At 43.2% G+C, this 18,389-nt stretch overlaps 1 protein-coding gene across 1 annotated transcript in view; it reads right to left on the bottom strand.

Annotated features, from left to right (window-relative positions):
• DNAH11 (dynein axonemal heavy chain 11) overlaps nucleotides 1-18,389 on the bottom strand; it is a 306,168-nt gene that overhangs the window by 196,280 nt on the left and 91,499 nt on the right. The window contains exons 22-24 of the mRNA XM_044678853.1: nucleotides 18,017-18,143; nucleotides 7,346-7,495; nucleotides 2,884-3,117 (exon numbers count right to left, since the gene is read on the bottom strand). Of these exons, the coding sequence (XP_044534788.1) occupies nucleotides 2,884-3,117; nucleotides 7,346-7,495; nucleotides 18,017-18,143 (511 nt within the window). The remainder of the gene's footprint in view (nucleotides 1-2,883; nucleotides 3,118-7,345; nucleotides 7,496-18,016; nucleotides 18,144-18,389) is intronic.

Genomic DNA, 18,389 nt, shown 5'->3' with positions numbered 1-18,389 from the left:
CCAGACTAAACAAATCATCTCCAGGTCCTTCAACCAATCCCCATATGGCACACACTCAAGGCCCTTCAACAAGCCTGGCTGTCCTCTGACTCATCAGTGTCCTTCCTCAAAGGAAGCACCCAGAACAGAACTCATTGCTCCAGATGGAGTGTGACTGGGGTCTGCAGACAGTTTCCACGTATACATATTGTATAATTAGAATTGGCTCCCCAGGAACTCTCTTTCCCAGCTTTCCATGTTCCTTCTCATGGCATGTGCCAACGAAGGGAGGAGACGGGTTTTGGGTAGCGCTGCTTCTCGCTCTCTTTTCCCCTGATCACAGTTTGTAGGGGTGAGGTGAGAGGCGGGAGAGCTTGACTCAGGTTTTACTTCTATTTCTTTTTTCTTCTACTTCAAGCGATTATTAATAAATCTTATAAAATATAATATTTGGAGTTATTGGATATTAATTTTCATCTTACAATATATACATTATAAATACACAAGGACACATATAATATGTTTACACCAATAAGTATAATTTAAAGGGAGAGAAACTACAGAGTAGAAAGAAAATGGAGAAGTATCAGTGATGGGGCAGAAAGCTCTCCCTTAGGAGAGACCAGAGAAAGTCAGAATTGGGAGGTCACTTAGAGAGGATCTGATCCATTTTTGCTCCACTCCCCAGGAGGCCTAGGAAGGGAAGAGGTCAAAGTCACACAGCTACCTAGCAACAACGGGAAGCCCAGTGCCCAGCACACAGTAGGCGCTTAATCATTGTTTGGTTGACTTGTTAGAACTCATATCTCCTGACTTCTGCCCCTGTGGGTCCTCTTTCTATTGCCTTAAGCTGCACTCAGTATTGGGAAGGACCCGTGAATTCTATCAGGCAGGGTCCTACCAAGTTCCTTGTGCCAAAACGAACCTTCCTATGTGAGAATAGGTAGAGTGAAACGCATCTGCCCATTGGCGATGTGTGTGATCACCCAAGAAACCTCACACATTGCGGCAAAGGATGGCTGTGAGGGAAAATCCAAGTGCAGGAGAGGAATGGCAGTTCTGGCAAAGTGCCCGGCCCTGTCCTTGGTGCTGAAGACTCAAAGACCAAACCCAGCCCCTTCTCGGACCTCCATTCTCCTGGGCAGGCCAGTCAATTCAAAGGAAATAACTCTAGAAGGGAGAGGCCACTGCCAAACAACTGGGGGTTTGGGAAAGCCTCTTATCAGAGGAGGCGCATGAACAGATCTCTAAAGGAAACTGGAGGGTCCACCCAGTATAGGTGAGGGGGTAGTACATTCCAGACATGGGGGAGCACCTGGGCAAAGACATGGAGGTGGGAAATGGAAGTTTTCTATGACTAATGGAATCAGTTTGAGTTTGTCCAACTTAAGCATAAAAGCAATCCCAGCAATACTATGCCACAGCTAGTAGGCCAGTTTTACTAGAATAATATACACATGAGAGAAAGAGTAATAGGAAATCCAGGTAGAAAGGTATGTAAGTTGATCAGCAAATATTTATTAAACACCTACTATGTGCCAAGCAGCATGCTATGTGCTGAGGTTATAGAGAAAGGCAAAGTACATCAGAGAGGTATTGAGATTTTGTATTTTTTCCTGAAGGCAATAGAAAGCCACTAATGATGTTTGAGTAAAACAGTAACACAACCAGATCATATTAGCAAAAAAATAATAAATGACTGAAAAAATACTCTCATTAGCTGAGAGAAGTTCATAAAAGCTGACATGATCCTGGCACAAAGTCCAGAAGGTCTTTTTAAAAACTCAGATAATATCAAAAATGGAATCCAGATAAGTCCAGAAACGAATAAGGCCTAGAATAATGCTGTTGGTTTAATTTTTGTGCTGAAAACATATCTCAGAGACCTGGGGGAAAGCAAGAGGGTAGGGGTGGGGAGGGACTTGTTTGGTAGATCATCCATTGCTGTTGACTCTTATCTCACTTTGAGTATTAAGCTTTTTTTTAAAGGACTAAAGTTCATCAGAAATTAAAGAAAAGGGGCAGCTAAGGTGGCTCAGTGGTTTGAAAGTGAGGCCCAGAGATGGGACGTCCTGGGTTTGAATCTGGTCTCACACACTTCCTAGCTCTGGACCCTGGGCAAGTCATTTAACCCTCAGTGCCTAGCTCTTACTGCTTTTCTGCCTTAGAACCAATACACAAAGTTGATTCTAAGACAGAAGGTAAGGGTTCAAAAAAATAAATTAAAGGAAAAACCCAGCAAGCTGGCAGCATAAGTAGGAAGGAAGCTAATTAGAAAACTCTTTCAAATAGAACAGCAGGTACTATCTACTTTCCAGAGCTTCACATGAGGAAACTCAAGCTGTGGGCTCCCATCCTTCTAGCAGACTTGTCTGAAGTAGGGGAGACAACTCTGATTGACTCAAGGGTCACTGCTACTGTAGATGGTGTCTGATGTGGCCAGAAACAGGAACTGGAGGGTTGCTAAGGGTGGAAAGAGTTGGTAACAGAGATAATGCAGGAGCTCTTGGAAGAGAATTCTAATCTCTACATCCCAGGAGAGGGAGCCTCTCTTTAATTAACAAAGGGGCTATTTGGGAAATGAGATGCCTGACATGTTCAGAGAAGAACACTGGGAAATCACGAAACCTCCAACCTCCAACCACTTCATTCCTCTAAACCAAGGAGAGAGCTGAGCTCTAGCCTTAGCTTTCTTGGACTCAAGCTGTCAGGCCACTTCTCTACTCAGAGCATTTTCAAGGTTCCCTTTTGTCTACAAAGTCAAATTTGGGCTCCTTAATTTAGTACTGAAGAACCTCCAACCTAATCTTTCCAGTCTAGTATCACATCGCTGCCCCCTCTATACCCTAGAATCCCACCTAGGCAATCATGAGTCAGAGTTCAGTGTGGGCATTCTGGACATACCTGCTTTTTATTATAATCCTTTAAGGCTGTTTCGTATCCTTCTTCCAGTCTGCTGAAGGCAATCCCCACATCTGTGGTCCACCAAATCTGTGAGCTGGTCAGTGCAACCTGGGCTGGGAAATCCAGAATCCACTGCTCTCTGGGCTTCTCTTCAAATGCAGCCGTAGCATCTGTGATGTAACAGCGCACTGTTTCCTGCATGGTTTCTTCAAGACCCTGGAGCCACGTTTCCACCTTTCAAAAATAGAAACATTATTGACTTAATGCTCTTAGTTGGAGACTATAAGAGCTTGCATATTCTGCAGGCGCCCTGAAGGGATGAAGACAGTATTCTTTGTGTGCCCTGCCTAGGAGACCATGACATTTATTATTAAAAGCCAATTAAATATTGCATTGCGGTACACAAAGCATGGAGTATAAGGAACCAAGAGTCCTAGTGTGGCTCTGAACCTATCCAGTTGAGTGTCTTTTCTACTTTCTCCATATTGCCTCCCTGAGTACTGGAATCAGGACCACATCAATATTGATAGCTCCCAAAGTTATAGCTCGACTCCCAACCTGTCCCCCAAACTCCAATCTTGTATTTCTCCTTGTTTGCCGAGTCTCTCCACCTGGATATCCCATTTGTCCATCATGGTCAGCAGCCTCAGAAATAAATTCACCCTACCCTAAAGCTACCTCTCCCCTCACTTCCTTGTTTCGGTTTATGTCAGCTCCCTCATTCCAGTCACCTAGATTCTCCATTGATGACACACTCTATTTCTTCATCCTCATATGCTCTTGCTTGTCAACTCCTTTAGATACCACCTCACTAGTACCTCCCTCTTGCATTTCCCTTCCCTACAATCAGCTTAGTTCAGAACCTTACATCTCCTTAAAAATTTTAATATAGTTCATTAAATATTTCTCAATAACATGTATACAATTTTAACATTTATTTTTAAAATTTTGAGTTCCAAATGTTCTCCCTCCTATTCATTCCTTTCCCCTCCTTGAGAAGGCAAGCAATTTTATATTGAATATACATTTGCTCACCTCTCCTTGCCCAAGTTACAGTAACTTTGTATTTCCTAGTCTTCTTGCCTCTAGGTTGTCTTCTCTAATTTTTCTTCAAAACTTTACTGCCCCAGTTATCTTCCCAAAGTACTGTTTTGTCAAATTATTCCTCTACTTAAAAACTTAAAGACATTCCCTATTATATAGCAAATAAAATATAATCTGATCATGGCACATGGCATTTGGCTGGATGCAACTAACTTTCCAGCCCTAACAATGATCCTTGGAACTTCCATTCTGCCTGTATTTGTTTACTCATTATGCCCTAGACCAGCGTTGGTGAACCTTTTAGAGACTGGGTGCTCCAACTGCACCTTCAAGTCACCTGAGCCCTGCCACCGCATTACCCCAGAGAGTAGCAGGAAGAAATGCTTGCATTGGGCGGCTAGATAGAGGGGTGGGGCATGCAAAAAAATAAAAATGTCCTCAGGCATGGTGTTGAGAGGGAGAATGGAGCAGCCCCCTCCATGCCACCGGGGCATATGCCACATCTTCACCAACATGGTCCAAGACCAATTCTGCCTTCAATAATGCTGGTATAGGTTCCTCTCCAACCCAGTCTTTTGAAGTATCTCTTCCTTCCTTCACTCTGCTCCAAATCATTTTCTCAGCTCAAAAGTGATTTTCTAAATTCCATTTCCGACCACATCACCCCTCTCCTTATTCAATAAACTCTCCTGGCTCCCTTTTATCCCCTAGGATCACATAGAATCCTGTTCATCTTTTGAAGCCTTAATCACCTAGACCAGTGATGGGCAAACTATGGCCCGTAGGCCAGATGTGGTACCCTGAAATGTTCTATCTGGCCCTGCGACATTATTCCTAATCTGACTAATACAATGAGTAGGATACAATACAATGAAACTTTGGAAGAGTTGCCTTAGAAACAGACTGACAGAGGAGCATTTCCTTTCCTTTGGCCCCCTCTTTAAAAAGGTTGCCCATCACTGACTAAACCCTTCCTATTTTTTCATTCTTATACTCTATGCACTCTGAATTAGCTATGACAAAAATACTTAAATTGATTTACTTATGTAGTACCCTAATTAATAAACTATCAAAGGACTATTAGAGATAGGAAAAAATAAAATAAAATTTTTCTTTAAGAACAAGAATTAAAGAATCTCAAGAGTAATGAAAAAAAACAATAAGGAAGGGACCTAGCAATACCTGATCTGAAACTATACTACAAAGCAATAATCAGTAAAACATGCTGGTTAAGAAATAGGCTGATGAATGGAAAAGATGAGGCATGAGTTGCAGCTGGATAGCTCAGTGGATTGAGAGCCAGGCCCAGAGACAGGAGGGTCCTCGGTTCAAATCTGGCCTCAGACACTTCCCAGCCATGTGACCCTGGGCAAGTCACTTAAACCCTATTGCCTAGCCCTTACTATTCTTCTGCCTTCTTTGGAACCAATACACAGTATTGATTCTAAGACAGAAGGCAAGGGTTAAAAATTTAGGTACATAATAAATAGAAACAAATGAGCATAATAGCCTATTATTTTATAAACTCAAATATTCCAGCTACTGGGAAAAAACTCACTATTCAACAAAAATGGTTGGTAAAACTAGAAAGCACTTTGGCATAACATAGGTATAGACTATTATTTCAATATATCACACACATCAAAACCAGCTCCAAATGGGCATATTACTTAGATGCAAAGAGTGATATCATAAACCGAATAAAATATCTATGTATGGAAAGACATCGCCATTAAAAAGGAGATAATTAGAAAAAGCAAAATTAATTTTGATTATACAAAGTTTAAAAAGTCTTGCACTACAAAATTAGCGTAGCAAAAATTTTTAAAAATATGAATGTAGGACAGAGCCAAAAAAACTTCCGGGAATGAATCCAGGATAGAAGAGCTGAACTCTAAACTCTCCCAATATTCCCCTCCAAAGAACTTTAAAATAATGCCTCAAACTGAATCTGGAGCAGCAGAACCAACTAAAGGTCAGGGTAAGACATTTTTCCAGACTAAAGCAACTTAGGAGGTTGAAAGTAAAGTTCTGTGACACTGGGGTGCAGAGCTGGTTCAGCAGCTACATGACAGCAACACCAACTGTGGACTTTGGAGGAGAAAACCGTAGCAGCAGTTTCAGGGGCTCTCAAGTCAGAGACAGTAAGATCACCTGGTCTTACCAACGAATACTTATAGCAGCTCTTTTTTTTTTGTGGCTGCACAGAATTAGGAACTGAAGAAGAGTCCATCAATTGAGGAGTGACTGAATTAGTTTTAGTAAATGAACGTGAAAGATGATTATTGTATCTGAAATGATGACGAGAAGCCTGGGAAGACTTGTGTGAACTGATACAGAGTGAAATGAGAAGAACCAGTACTAATTTAAACATTATAGCTAGACTGTAAAGACAAACAACTGAAAAATTTAGGAACCCTAATCAGCACAATGACCAACTACAATTCCAGATGACTCAAAACGAAACAAGTTAACTACCTCCTGACAGAGAAGGAATGGACTCAGGGTGTGAGTATTTATATACTCAGATTGAGGCATATATATACATCATACATATACACACACACATAACCCATAGATGCATACGTATAATTGGATGTGCGGTTATGCAGGGATTTGTTTTAACTACAAATGTTTGTAAGGGGAGTTTTGTTTTGTTTGCTTTGTGTATGGGGTGGATAGGTGGAAGGGAGAGAAGGAAGACCAGTGGCTCCCAAACTTTTTTGGCCTAATGCCCCCTTTCCACTAAAAATATTACTTAGCCCCCTGGAAATTAATTTTTTTAAATTTTAATAGCAATTAATAGGAAAGAAATATGCACTTGTGGCCATCACCACCTCCCCTGGATTGTTGTAGCACCCACCAGGGGGCAGTATCATCCACTTTGGGAATCACTGAGGTAGATTTTTCACTTAAAAATGAAATTTAATTTAAAAAAATGGATCAACAGGGCCACATAAAACTTGCTGTTAAGTTACTGAGGAAATAGTAACAAAAATGATCACTTCCCAGCCTTGATGAACTTACATTTTACTGGGAGATGGGGAGGGCACACACTATTTAGATGAGAGCTGAGCTGATAACAGGAGAAAGAAGAGAACATTACACAGCAAGAAGAGTAGTGTATGAGGAGACAGAAGACCTAGAACTGAAATTCCTCCAAAGGACCCGCTTCAAATCTTTTCTCTGCCAATACTACCTATTATGATCTTGGGCAAGTCTCTAACCTTGCCTGGGCCCCCACTTTCCTTATTCATAAAAGTGAAGTTTATCTTGCCAATGGCTGATGCCTTCCTGCCTGAACTTCCTAATATTTAATCATATTGTATATATTTGTTTTTAGCAACTTTACATTTATGCAGTATCATATATTACAGACTGTATTTCATATGCTGTACATGTATATATCTTTGCTTACATGGCCTGTGCATTCGCAGGCAGCATGGAAAGGGACGTGTTCCCTCTCCTTGCTGTACATCGCAATGGCTCTGCTGGCTGCTGGCCCCTGGCCATCTTCAAACTGCAGATCGGCAATACTGTCGAAGAGTTTGGTCAAGTGCCTTGTGACCTGGGACAAAGCAAAGAGACAAAGGAGGAGGCCTTTTTTCAAACTGAAGATTCTGGTACTGTAGAAGGATATTTCAGCTAGGTTGCTCAGTGGACTGTCAGAAAGACTCAACATCTCACAAGTTTGAATCTAGCCTTAGACACCCTTCTAGCTCAATCTAGCCTTAGACACCCTTCTAGCTCCATGACTCTGGGCAAGCCACTTAACCCAGTTTGCCTCAGTTTCCTCCCCTATAAAATAAGCTGGAGAAGGAAATGGCAAAGCAGTCCAGTGGCTCTGCTAAGAAAACCCCAAATGGTGTCACAAAGAGTTGGGCACAAATAGAACAACTGAACAAGATGATGAGCCTTTGTCTATCTTCCCTCGCCTCGTCTGCCGCAGCATCCCCATTGCTAACCTCTGCTGCCTTGACCTGCTATGTCAGTGTGAGCCACAGTATGCTACTCCATCTCTGATCCATCCTGAACCCCCATCCTAACTCTAGTTCTGCTTCCTAGCTTCCCCACCAGCGTGGCTCTTCCCACCTTTCCATTCAGATGCTGACCCCCAGCATTGCCCAAGCAGCAACAATAAAGATGATCTAGCACTGTGCCTCCAGGCTGTTAAATGCCAAACCATCTCGATGATCTGTTCTCCCCTTATACTCCCCCTTAAGGACCACAGCAGCTATACCCCCCTGCCCTGGGGATGTTATCACATTTTCTATTATGCCTTTTATGACTTGATTGTAATGTAGCAATGAGAGAACCTACCATACTCGTACGTGATACCCATGACATGGGGAAAGATGACCTTTGATTTTATTCTACAGGGATGGCCGTCCTCACCAGGGGACTGACTTTTTCTTGTTAAATATGGGAGTGAAAAACAGTGTCCCAGAAGTATGAGAGAAGACTAGCTCCAAAGATCAGAGCCCCACACTGAGAGGGACCTCAGAGGTCATCTACTCCAAGTCTTTTGCTTTATGGAGAAGAAAACAGGATTGGAGCGCGACAATTTCCGAGCTCTAGAATCCAAATTCTTTCATATCCCCTAAGCCCATCCTCTGGGAGCTGAAATTATAAAGGGGGGGGGGAGTAAACTGAGACAGAAGAGCAGAAGCAAATGGCAAAGCAACACTGGCAGGTTACACTGTCCTGGAGAAGGTGCCTATCTTTGAGGTCCAGCCTTGGAACTTCTTCCCAGTCTATTCAGTGTTAGCATGGAAGAGGTGGAAGAATTCCCTTCTGAAATGTGGTGGAAGTTTGAGGAAGTTTGAAGAGGATGGGCTTGGCTTTCTTTAGGCTCCAGTTGATTTTCTGGGTCCTGTCTCTGGCTGAGGCATCCCATCCTCCCACTTCTCTGTATGTGCTCTTCTCTGGGCTTCGGGGCACAAAGACTTCTCTCCAATGATCAGACAATTCACTGTCATTCTGAAGTGGCCATTGGGGGCTCAGCCTCTCCATGGTTTGTGGATGACGCCCTGCAAAGGCTTGAATTATATTCCAGGGAAGAGCTGCCCTAGCAAGGAGACTCAAGCCATCACACAAACTAAAGATTGGTGGTGAAGGGATGAGAGTGACGAGTCCCCAAGAAGTCCTGAGGACCATGGCCAGCAGCTGCATTGCAGTGCATTCTCCCACCCCTATATGCTTGCTCAGCTGATTCTTACTGTGTTCAGCCATCTAGCTACCTTCGTAGGGAATGAGATTTGTCTTCTGAATAATAGCCGGCATTTATGTAGTATCTGCTAGGAGCCAGGTACTGTGCTGAACACCTTGACATAATGATCTCAAGTGAATCCTCACGATAACCTTGGGAGGTTTATGCTATTATTGTGCATTTTCAGATAAGGAAACTGAGGCAAACAGAGGCTAAGTGACTTTTCTTTTTTTAATTTTAAACCCTCACCTTCCATCTTGGAGTCAATACTGTGTATTGGCTCCAAGGCAGAAGAGTGGTAAGGGTAGGCAATGGGGGTGAAGTGACTTGCCCAGGGCCACCCAGCTGGGAAGTGTCTGAGGCCAGATTTGAACCTAGGACCTCCCATCTCTAGGCCTGGCTCTCCATCCACTGAGCTACCCAGCTGCCCCACTAAGTGACTTTTCTAGCTGCTAAGTGTCTGCAATGGGATACGAACTCAGGTCTTCCTGACTCCAAGCTCAATGCTCCCTCCACTACGCCACCTCTTTTAGGTTTTTTCCTTCTCTAATGGGTCTTCCCCATCCTCTTATTGGCTACCATGAAGGTACCTTTTCTTTTTTCCTCACAGGGAGAGTCAATGCTTTGGAAAGTTTACGGGGAGGAGGAGAGCACTATGTGGACCCGAGTAATTAAAAAGAAAAGACATCAAACAGGATATAACTCAGGTTCGAAAAAAGAAGAGCAGTGAGCAACTCAGATCCATTCAAAGAATTAGATTTAGCAGAGACAAAGAGTTCCTCTAGTCGGGGTGTTTGTTGCCTTTGGGCACTGGTGACCCCTCTTTAAGGGCCATCTGGGGAAGCCTATAAATGTCTTCTCAGAACAAGGTTTTTAATGTTCACCTCATTGAGTTAGGAAGGAAGCGAATCATATCGAAATATAATTACAAAATATTTTAAAAGAACCAGTTCCCAGACCTTAGGTTGAAGAACCCCCATTTTATAGGGAAGGAAACTGAGGCCGAAGTGAGATGAGTAACTTGCCTGACCTTTCATTTGGATGAGGAATAGCACTGCAGTTATTTTCATGGAGCTTTTAGCAGGTTTCCAAAAGGATCTCTATTTTCATTAATGGCCTCCCATTCCCAGAGCTCACCAGAACTCGGGGCATCTGTCTGCCCACAAGCTGGCCTCTGGGAACGGCGGTTTTGTCTACCTGTAGATGAGGCAGTGAGCTATTTACATCTGGGGAAATTAGCGCTTAGAAGATGTGAGTCCATCCGGCAATCTGCTTGGTCACCCACATCTGCTCTCTTGGAAAACAGGGGAGAGGAAGGGTCATCGATACGCCTGCCATCAATTATAAGCCCAGGGCTGACCCCCTGCATTTCCCTTAGACTGCAACTACCCCAAATCTGTCTGTCCCAGGGATGAGGTGCAATCATTCAGCATCCAAGATGTTTGGAGCTAGGAAAAACAATCCACAAGGACAAAAATGATCCTCTGGAGGTGAGAGGATCTGGAAAAAATAGATAATTGAGAAAAGGACTCATCTCCTTTCTCAAAAGCTCCTCAATTCCCTCCCTTCTGGGTTCTTGCTGAGGACACAGCTGTCCCCCAGAGACTTCAGTTCTTAATTTGGGAATCATTCCTGGCTCCCTCTCCCTCCTATACCTCATAGAGCAATCTATAGCCTCTCAAATTTATCTTTCTAAAGCAAAGGATGACCATGTTACTCCTCTGCTCAAGAAGCCACTGTGGCTCCCTATAGCATCCATGATAAAATAAAAAGTCGGTTTGGCATTGAAAGACTTTCACTCTCTGGGCTCCAACTTACTTTTCCAGAGTGATCTCCCATGACTCCTTCTATGCTACTTCTTAGCCATACTGACCCTATACACTATAATCTATTCCCAGCCTCCATGCCTTTGCACAGGACATTCCCTATCCTTAGTCTGATCTCTCCTCATTTAGCTCATAGAATTCCCAATTTACTTCAAGTCTTAGGTCTGGAGGTACCTCCTAGAGGAGTTTTTTCTGATTATCCCCAATTGTTGGTGTTCCCTGGAAGTCCCTCCACCTTACCCGGACAAAATGACTACAGACTAATTCTGTATGCATTTGCACATACTTGTTTGTGCACACATTGACTTCTCCAGTGGAGTGGAAGCTCTTTGAGGGCAGGGACTTTGGTTTTGTCTTTTATTTTCCAGCACAATAAAGCACATAGTAGGCACATAACAAATAACTGATGAATTAAATCAAAGCTTATAAATTATATTCTCCTTCCTAGTAAAAATTGGTCACAAGGTGCCTGAAAGACTTCCGGTTAAGATGGCAGCAGAGTAAGGAGCAGCCGCTCAATCTCTCCTAACCAAAGCATAGAGGACTCCTCAAGGGGACATAAAAATGAACCCAGATGAACGAAGGAACCCCACAACAGGGCGCAGCATTGAAGGTACGCAGAATCGGGGCATTTCCACGCTATAAAGGGGTAAAACAGCTCTCACTAAAACGCGAGAGGAAGAAGTCCCTCCACCCCTCTCCCCACACCACACACAGCGCCAAGGCCAACCCACAAGAGTGAAAACAGGATTGGGGCAACCAGTAAATCACTAGCAGCCCCAGGGCTTGTACCTGTGAGCTACAAGATGTGGGACCCCAAGTGGCTGAGTGGTGTGCACAGACATTTCCGAGAGTCTGCGTGGGTGAAGGCAGTGCCCAGGGCGTGGACAAAGATCTCTAACGCAGGGACTTTCCCTGAGAGTCTGAGCAGGTGAAGGCAGTGCCCTAGGCGCGAATAAAGATCTCCAGTGCAAGCTAGGACATCGAGTGAGGACCTGGTGCATACGGGAGTGAGGCTGTGAAAGCAGCCCCTGAGACTGCTGAAGGAGCCTCGGGCAGAGGGGCAGACCGGGGACTACCAGGAGGCCTGACCCCAAGGACAAGGAGACCGGACCCCCGGGAGCTTAGAAAGCGCAGGCAGACCCTGAGTGTGAAGACAAAGCTGAAAAGGGACGGGGCTAACGATGGCAAGCCGAGAACTCCAGAAGAAGAAAAAGACTATCAAGAAAAACTCTGGAACACTCGACAACTTTTACACAGAGAAAACAGAGGAGGACAAACAAGTAATCATATCCAAACCTTACCAAAAAAATGAAAGCTGGTCACAAGCTATTGAAGAGTTCAAAAATGAGATGTTGAAGAAGATGGAAGAGATCTGGCAAGAAAATAACAGCTTAAAAGGCAGAATTTTGCAATTGGAAAGTGAGCCTCAGAAATCAAATGAACTGATAAGCAAATTGAACACCAGAAATGACCAGATTGAAAAGGAAAACCAAAAGATTATAGCCGAAAACCAAAAGATTATAACCGAAAACCAGTCCTTAAAGGCTAGAATTGAAAAATTGAACATAATGATCTCTCAAGACAACAAGAACAAATAAAACAAAGTCAAAAGACTGATAAAATAGAGGGAAACATGAAATATCTTAATGAGAAAGTGACAGACCAAGAAAACCGGTTGAGAAGAGACAATTTGAGAATCATTGGTCTTCCAGAAAAGGCAGAAATTAATAGAAACTTGGATTCCATACTTAAAGAAATTATTCAGCAAAATTGCCCTGAAGTTCTACAACAAGAGGGCAATAGAGACATTGAAAGGATCCATAGATCACCCTCTACACTGGACACAGAAAAGTCAACACCAAGGAATATAACAGCAAAATTCAAGAGCTTTCAAGTAAAAGAAAAAATCTTACAAGAAGCCAGAAAGAGACAATTCAAATATCAAGGAGCACCAATCAGGATCACACAGGATCTGGCAGCCTCCACGCTAAAAGACCACAAGGCTTGGAACACGATATTCAGAAAGGCAAGAGAGATGGGCCTTCAGCCATGGATCAACTACCCATCGAAACTGACTATATACTTCCAGGGGAAAGTATGGGCATTCAACAAAATTGAAGATTTCCAAGTTTTTGCACAAAAGAGACCAGGACTAAATGGAAAGTTTGATACCCAACCACAAAAATCAAGAGAAACATGAAAAGGTAAATAAGAAACAGAGGGAAAAGAAAGAAAACTTATAATTTTTTAAATTTGACCCTTTAAGAGCTTAAATATGATCTAATTATCTGTATTACTATGTGGAGAAACGCTATGTATAATTCTCTGTAGTGAACTCTATTCACTATTATAATATTCACTATTATAGCAACCAGAAGAATAATTCATAGGGAGAGGATAGGATACTAAATGGTCTAAGATGACATGGGGGGTGGGAAAGAGGTGGGGAATAATAGGGGACACCAAGAAAAATCTGAGTAAATAAGAAAAATAGGATCTTCTATTACACACAAAGAGGGCATGGGAAGGGGAGGGGATAAATACTATTATAAGAAGGAGAGGAAGAGAGCATTAAGAGGGAATAATAAAACCTTACTCTCAATGTAATCAACCTGGAGAGGGAAGAGTAGCTTTATCATCCATTCGGATAAAAAACTCTATCTAACCCTACTGAGAAAGTCAGAAGGGACAAACCAAAGAGAGCAGGGGAGTGGGGAGGTCAAAAAAGGGAGGGGAGAAGAAGGGGGAGGGAATTCATTAGGCCTTTAAAAAACAAAAAGAGGGGAATAACAAGGGAGGGGACAGAAAGGGAAGTCAATCAAGGGAGGGGATAAGGGATACGGGCTCAAAGCAAACCACTGGTTTAAAAGAAAATAGTGTAAGAAGAAGGGGTGGGTCGAGGGGAGGATACAAAAATGTCAGTGAATGCACAACTGATAATTGTAACTCTGAATGTGAATGGGCTGAACTCGCTCATAAAACGGAAGCAAATAGCAGAGTGGATCAGAAACCAAAATCCTACCATATGTTGTCTACAAGAAACACATATGAGGCGGATAGACACACACAAGTTTAAGGTTAAGGGCTTGAGCAAAATCTTTTGGGCGTCAAATGAAAAAAAGAAGGCAGGAATGGCTATTATGATCTCTGACAAAGCCAAAGTAAAAATAGATATGATTAAAAAAGACAGGGAAGGTCATTACATCCTGATTAAAGGCAGTATAAACAATGAGGAAATAACACTGCTCAATATATATGCACCAAATAGTATAGCATCCAAATTCATAAAGGAGCAGTGGAATAGACTTGGGATTAATGACATCAGCAAGACAGTGTATGATAAACCCAAAGAGCCCAACTTTTGGGACATGAATCCACTATTTGACAAAAACTGCTGGGAAATTTGGAAAACAATATGGGAGAGATTAGGTTTAGATCAACATCTCACACTCTACACCAAGATAAATTCAGAATGGGTGAATGATCTGAATATAAAGAGGGAAACTATAAATAAGTTAAGTGAACACAAAATAGTATACCTGTCAGATCTCTGGGAAAGGAAAGATTTTAAAACCAAGCAAGAGTTAGAGAAAATTACAAAATGTAAATTAAATGGTTTTGTTTATATTAAGCTAAAAAGCTTTTGTACAAACAAAAATAATGTAGTCAAAATCATAAGGGAAACAACAAATTGGGAAAAAATCTTTATAACAAAAAACTCTGACAGGGGTCTAATTACTCAAATATACGAGTTAAAGCAATTGTATAAAAAATCAAGCCATTCCCCAATTGAAAAATGGGCAAGAGACATGAATAGGCAATTTTCAGGTAAAGAAATCAAAAGTATCAATAAGCACATGAGAAAGTGTTCCAAATCTCTAATAATTAGAGAAATGCAAATCAAAACAACTCTGAGGTATCACCTCACACCTAGCAGATTGGCTAAAATGAAAGAAGGGGAGAGTAATGAATGCTGGAGGGGATGTGGCAAAATTGGGACATTAATGCATTGCTGGTGGAGCTGTGAACTGATCCAGACATTCTGGCTGGCAATTTGGAACCATGCTCAAAGGGCTATAAAAGAATGCCTGCCCTTTGATCCATCCATACCATTGTTGGGTTTGTACCCCAAAGAGATCATAGATAAACAGACTTGTACGAAAATATTTATAGCTGCACTTTTTGTGGTGGCAAAGAACTGGAAAGGGAGGGTATGTCCTTCAATTGGGGAATGACTGAACAAACTGTGGTATCTGTGGGTGATGGAATACTATTGTGCTAAAAGGAATAATAAACTGGAGGAGTTCCAGGTGAATTGGAAAGACCTCTGGGAACTGATGCAGAGTGAAAGGAGCAGAGCCAGAAGAACATTGTACACAGAGACTGATATACTGTGGTAAAATCGAATGTAATGGACCTCTGTACTAGCAGCAATGCAATGACACAGGACAGCTCTGAGAGATCTATGGCAAAGACGTTACCCACATTCAGAGGAAGGACTGCAGGAGAGGAAACATAGAAGATAAACAATTGCTTGAACGCATGGGCTGAGGCGGACATGATGGGGATGTAGACTCGAAACTACCACCCCAATGCAACTATCAATAATATGGAAATAGACCCTGAACAAAGACACACGTTACAACCAGTAGAAATGTGCGTTGGCCATGGGTGGGAGGAGAGTGGGGGGGTGAAGGGGAAAGTAGGGTCATGAAGCATGTAAACAGGTTAAAAATGAATATTAATAAATGTTTAAATTAAAAAAAAATTGGTCACAAGCTAATTAGGAGCAGAAGCAAGACCCAAGATCCAGGATTCCTAATTTGGGTACCATTTCTCTTAATTTTACTTCCCCCTATAGTATGCTTCCCACCGTGCTTTTTTATACTGCCCCCCTTTTGAAAAGCCTAATCCCAACCCTTTATGCATTCTATTTAGCCCCTTTCCCCTGAAACAATGGGAAAAGAAGAAGGGTCCCCCCCCCTTAATTAAAAGTTCATTATTGGTCGGTGGTTTGGACTCGAGCCGGTGACAGATCCATGATCCTCTGGTCTCTTAGACCAGGCACTTAGCCTCTCTTGACCTCAGTTTCCTCATCTTCAAAATGGTGAAACTGGATTAGAAGACCCTGAAGGTCCCTCTTGCCTCTAGGTCGGGTGAACTTATGACTATGGGCTTTAGTTTTATCGTTTACAAAATGAAATCAGAAGACTCAGATTCATATCCAAGGACAAGTCAATGATCTTCTCTCAGCCTCAGTTTCCTCATCTGAAAAATGGGGCTGATAATAGCCCCTCCATCTCCCATAAAATGACAATATCAGCAATGTGCTTTGCAAGCCTCAGAGGGCCAGCCATTCTCTTTCCTGTCCTTATGGCGCCTCAGGTTCCTTTCATTTCTGAATTTATGACACCAAAGGATTCCTTTCTCAGTTGGGGCAGTTCAGGTAGAGCCCAGAGGAGGGGGCCTGGCAGAGACCTGATAGTCACCTTGATTTTGGTGGGGACCAAGGCCTTCCCTGGCTCCTAGAGATTTGGGGTTTGGGAATTCTGACCTGGAAGGAGCTGTTGAGATCCCTGAAGCTCAGAAATGACTTACCCAAAGTCACAAAGTCCAACCCAGGACCCCTGACTCCAAATTCAGAGTTCTTTCTCCCCCATGGCCTTGATTGAAGGCCCAGCAATTACCTGGAATAAAGTGGCCATTGTGTCTTCCTCCCTGTCCTCCAGGACCTGGATGGAGCCCAGCCTACCCAAGGGAAAGGACGGAGGGATTCTCCCTCTCCCTCCATCCCGGCATCCTGTCCATCTCTTCCTCTGCCCCTAGACTCAGAGATTTGCTCTTGATTCATTTGAAACCAAATCGGTATTCATGAAGTGCAGGATTGATCATGGCGCTCTTCTGCTCAAGAACCTTCAATGGCCTCCTATTCTGCTCCATCTGGTATTGAAAACCCTTCACCATCGGCATCCAGCCTGCCATGCCAGTCCCGTTACTCCTCCAGCCCCTCGTCTACTCGATAGTTCCAACCACATCAGCCTTTTGTCCTTTCCTCCTCCCACTCGGACGTTGCCATCTCCTCCCCTTCCGACATGCCTCTGCATCCAATATGGCTTCTGTACGAGGACTTTCCCCGTCACCCCCTCAGTGACTTTGCAATTTATAAATACATGTAACATTGCATGCATGCACATAAAGGAAAACATGTGCAAGCACACACCTCTGTACATACATGTGCACAAACATACAACAGGCACACGTGTATGTATATTGTGTGGGCGTGTATGTGGACATTTATGAGACACTACATGATTCCCATGCCTGTGCATGCACAAATACACAGTGTGTACATGAAAATACAGACGTGTTTCTATACATGTATGTAGAGAAATGTGTATACAGGGAAATAGAATGTATATGCATGTGCTGTATTTACTTCTCTGTGCAATGGGTTGAGTCTTGCCAAGTGGATGAAGGCTCTTGAAGGGAGAGACTGTCTTACTCATTCTTGTCTTGGCATCCCCAGAGCCCAGCATAATACCCAGCACACAGCAGGTGCCTAATGAATGCCTATTGACCGAGTTTGAATCCTAGCCCTGTCTTCAGAGGAGAGGGCACCTTTTTAAAATTTAGATTTAGATTTAGAGGATTTCGAGGAAAAAATCTGAAATGAGTCTGGATCCTGGCTCTGCATTGTCACCCCTGATCTTGGGAAAGTCCCACCACTTCCTCATCTATAAAATGAGGGGGCTGGATGGGATGATGCCAGGTTTCTTGGGACGTTGTTCTTTAAAGATCAGGAAAGTGACTGGCCCAGAGTCTCCCAGCCAGGACGTGTCAGAGGCAGGACACAAAAACAGGTCTCCCTGACTCCCAGATACCCCGCTTGCCTCTCCATGAGACCCAAGAAGAAATGGAAGCCCCTAGATTCTTGCTCCTCTGTGACACATGCCCTCCCTTTTGAATTCAACAAGGCAGACCCAAGGGCTACCACTTGGGACCATTTGGACCCAGGGGGGCTCAGCTGGCCATTCATTCCCCGAGACGTTACCCGTTTTGGCTGATTTCCATTGGACAGGATATCAAGCAAATGAGCAGAGGAGACGAAATAGAATCGAGGAAAAGCTAAACGCTTGGTCTCCAGGTACTCGGCAAGAGCTTTTTCACAAAGGATAAGCCTGAAAAACAAAGGAGGAATCACCGGATGGGTCTTGACCGTTGGGAGGGTGCCCCGTTCTCCCTCCCCCCCATATTTTTGGAGAGCGATTCTTATGTTGGCAGCCGAGACCTCTACGAAGGGACAACCAAAGCAGGCGGATGTCTGCCCACGACTAGAGTCTTAGGGACCAGCTGAGTCTTTGAGAATTTAAGTGACCTGTCCAGGAGCACACAGCAGGTTTACATCCAAGGTAGGTCTAGAACAC

Source organism: Gracilinanus agilis, chromosome 5, assembly GCF_016433145.1.
Source record: "Gracilinanus agilis isolate LMUSP501 chromosome 5, AgileGrace, whole genome shotgun sequence".
Classification (NCBI taxonomy): domain Eukaryota; kingdom Metazoa; phylum Chordata; class Mammalia; order Didelphimorphia; family Didelphidae; genus Gracilinanus; species Gracilinanus agilis.
The sequence above is the reverse complement of the archived record's forward strand: the minus strand, read 5'-3'. Positions and strand labels throughout refer to the sequence as shown.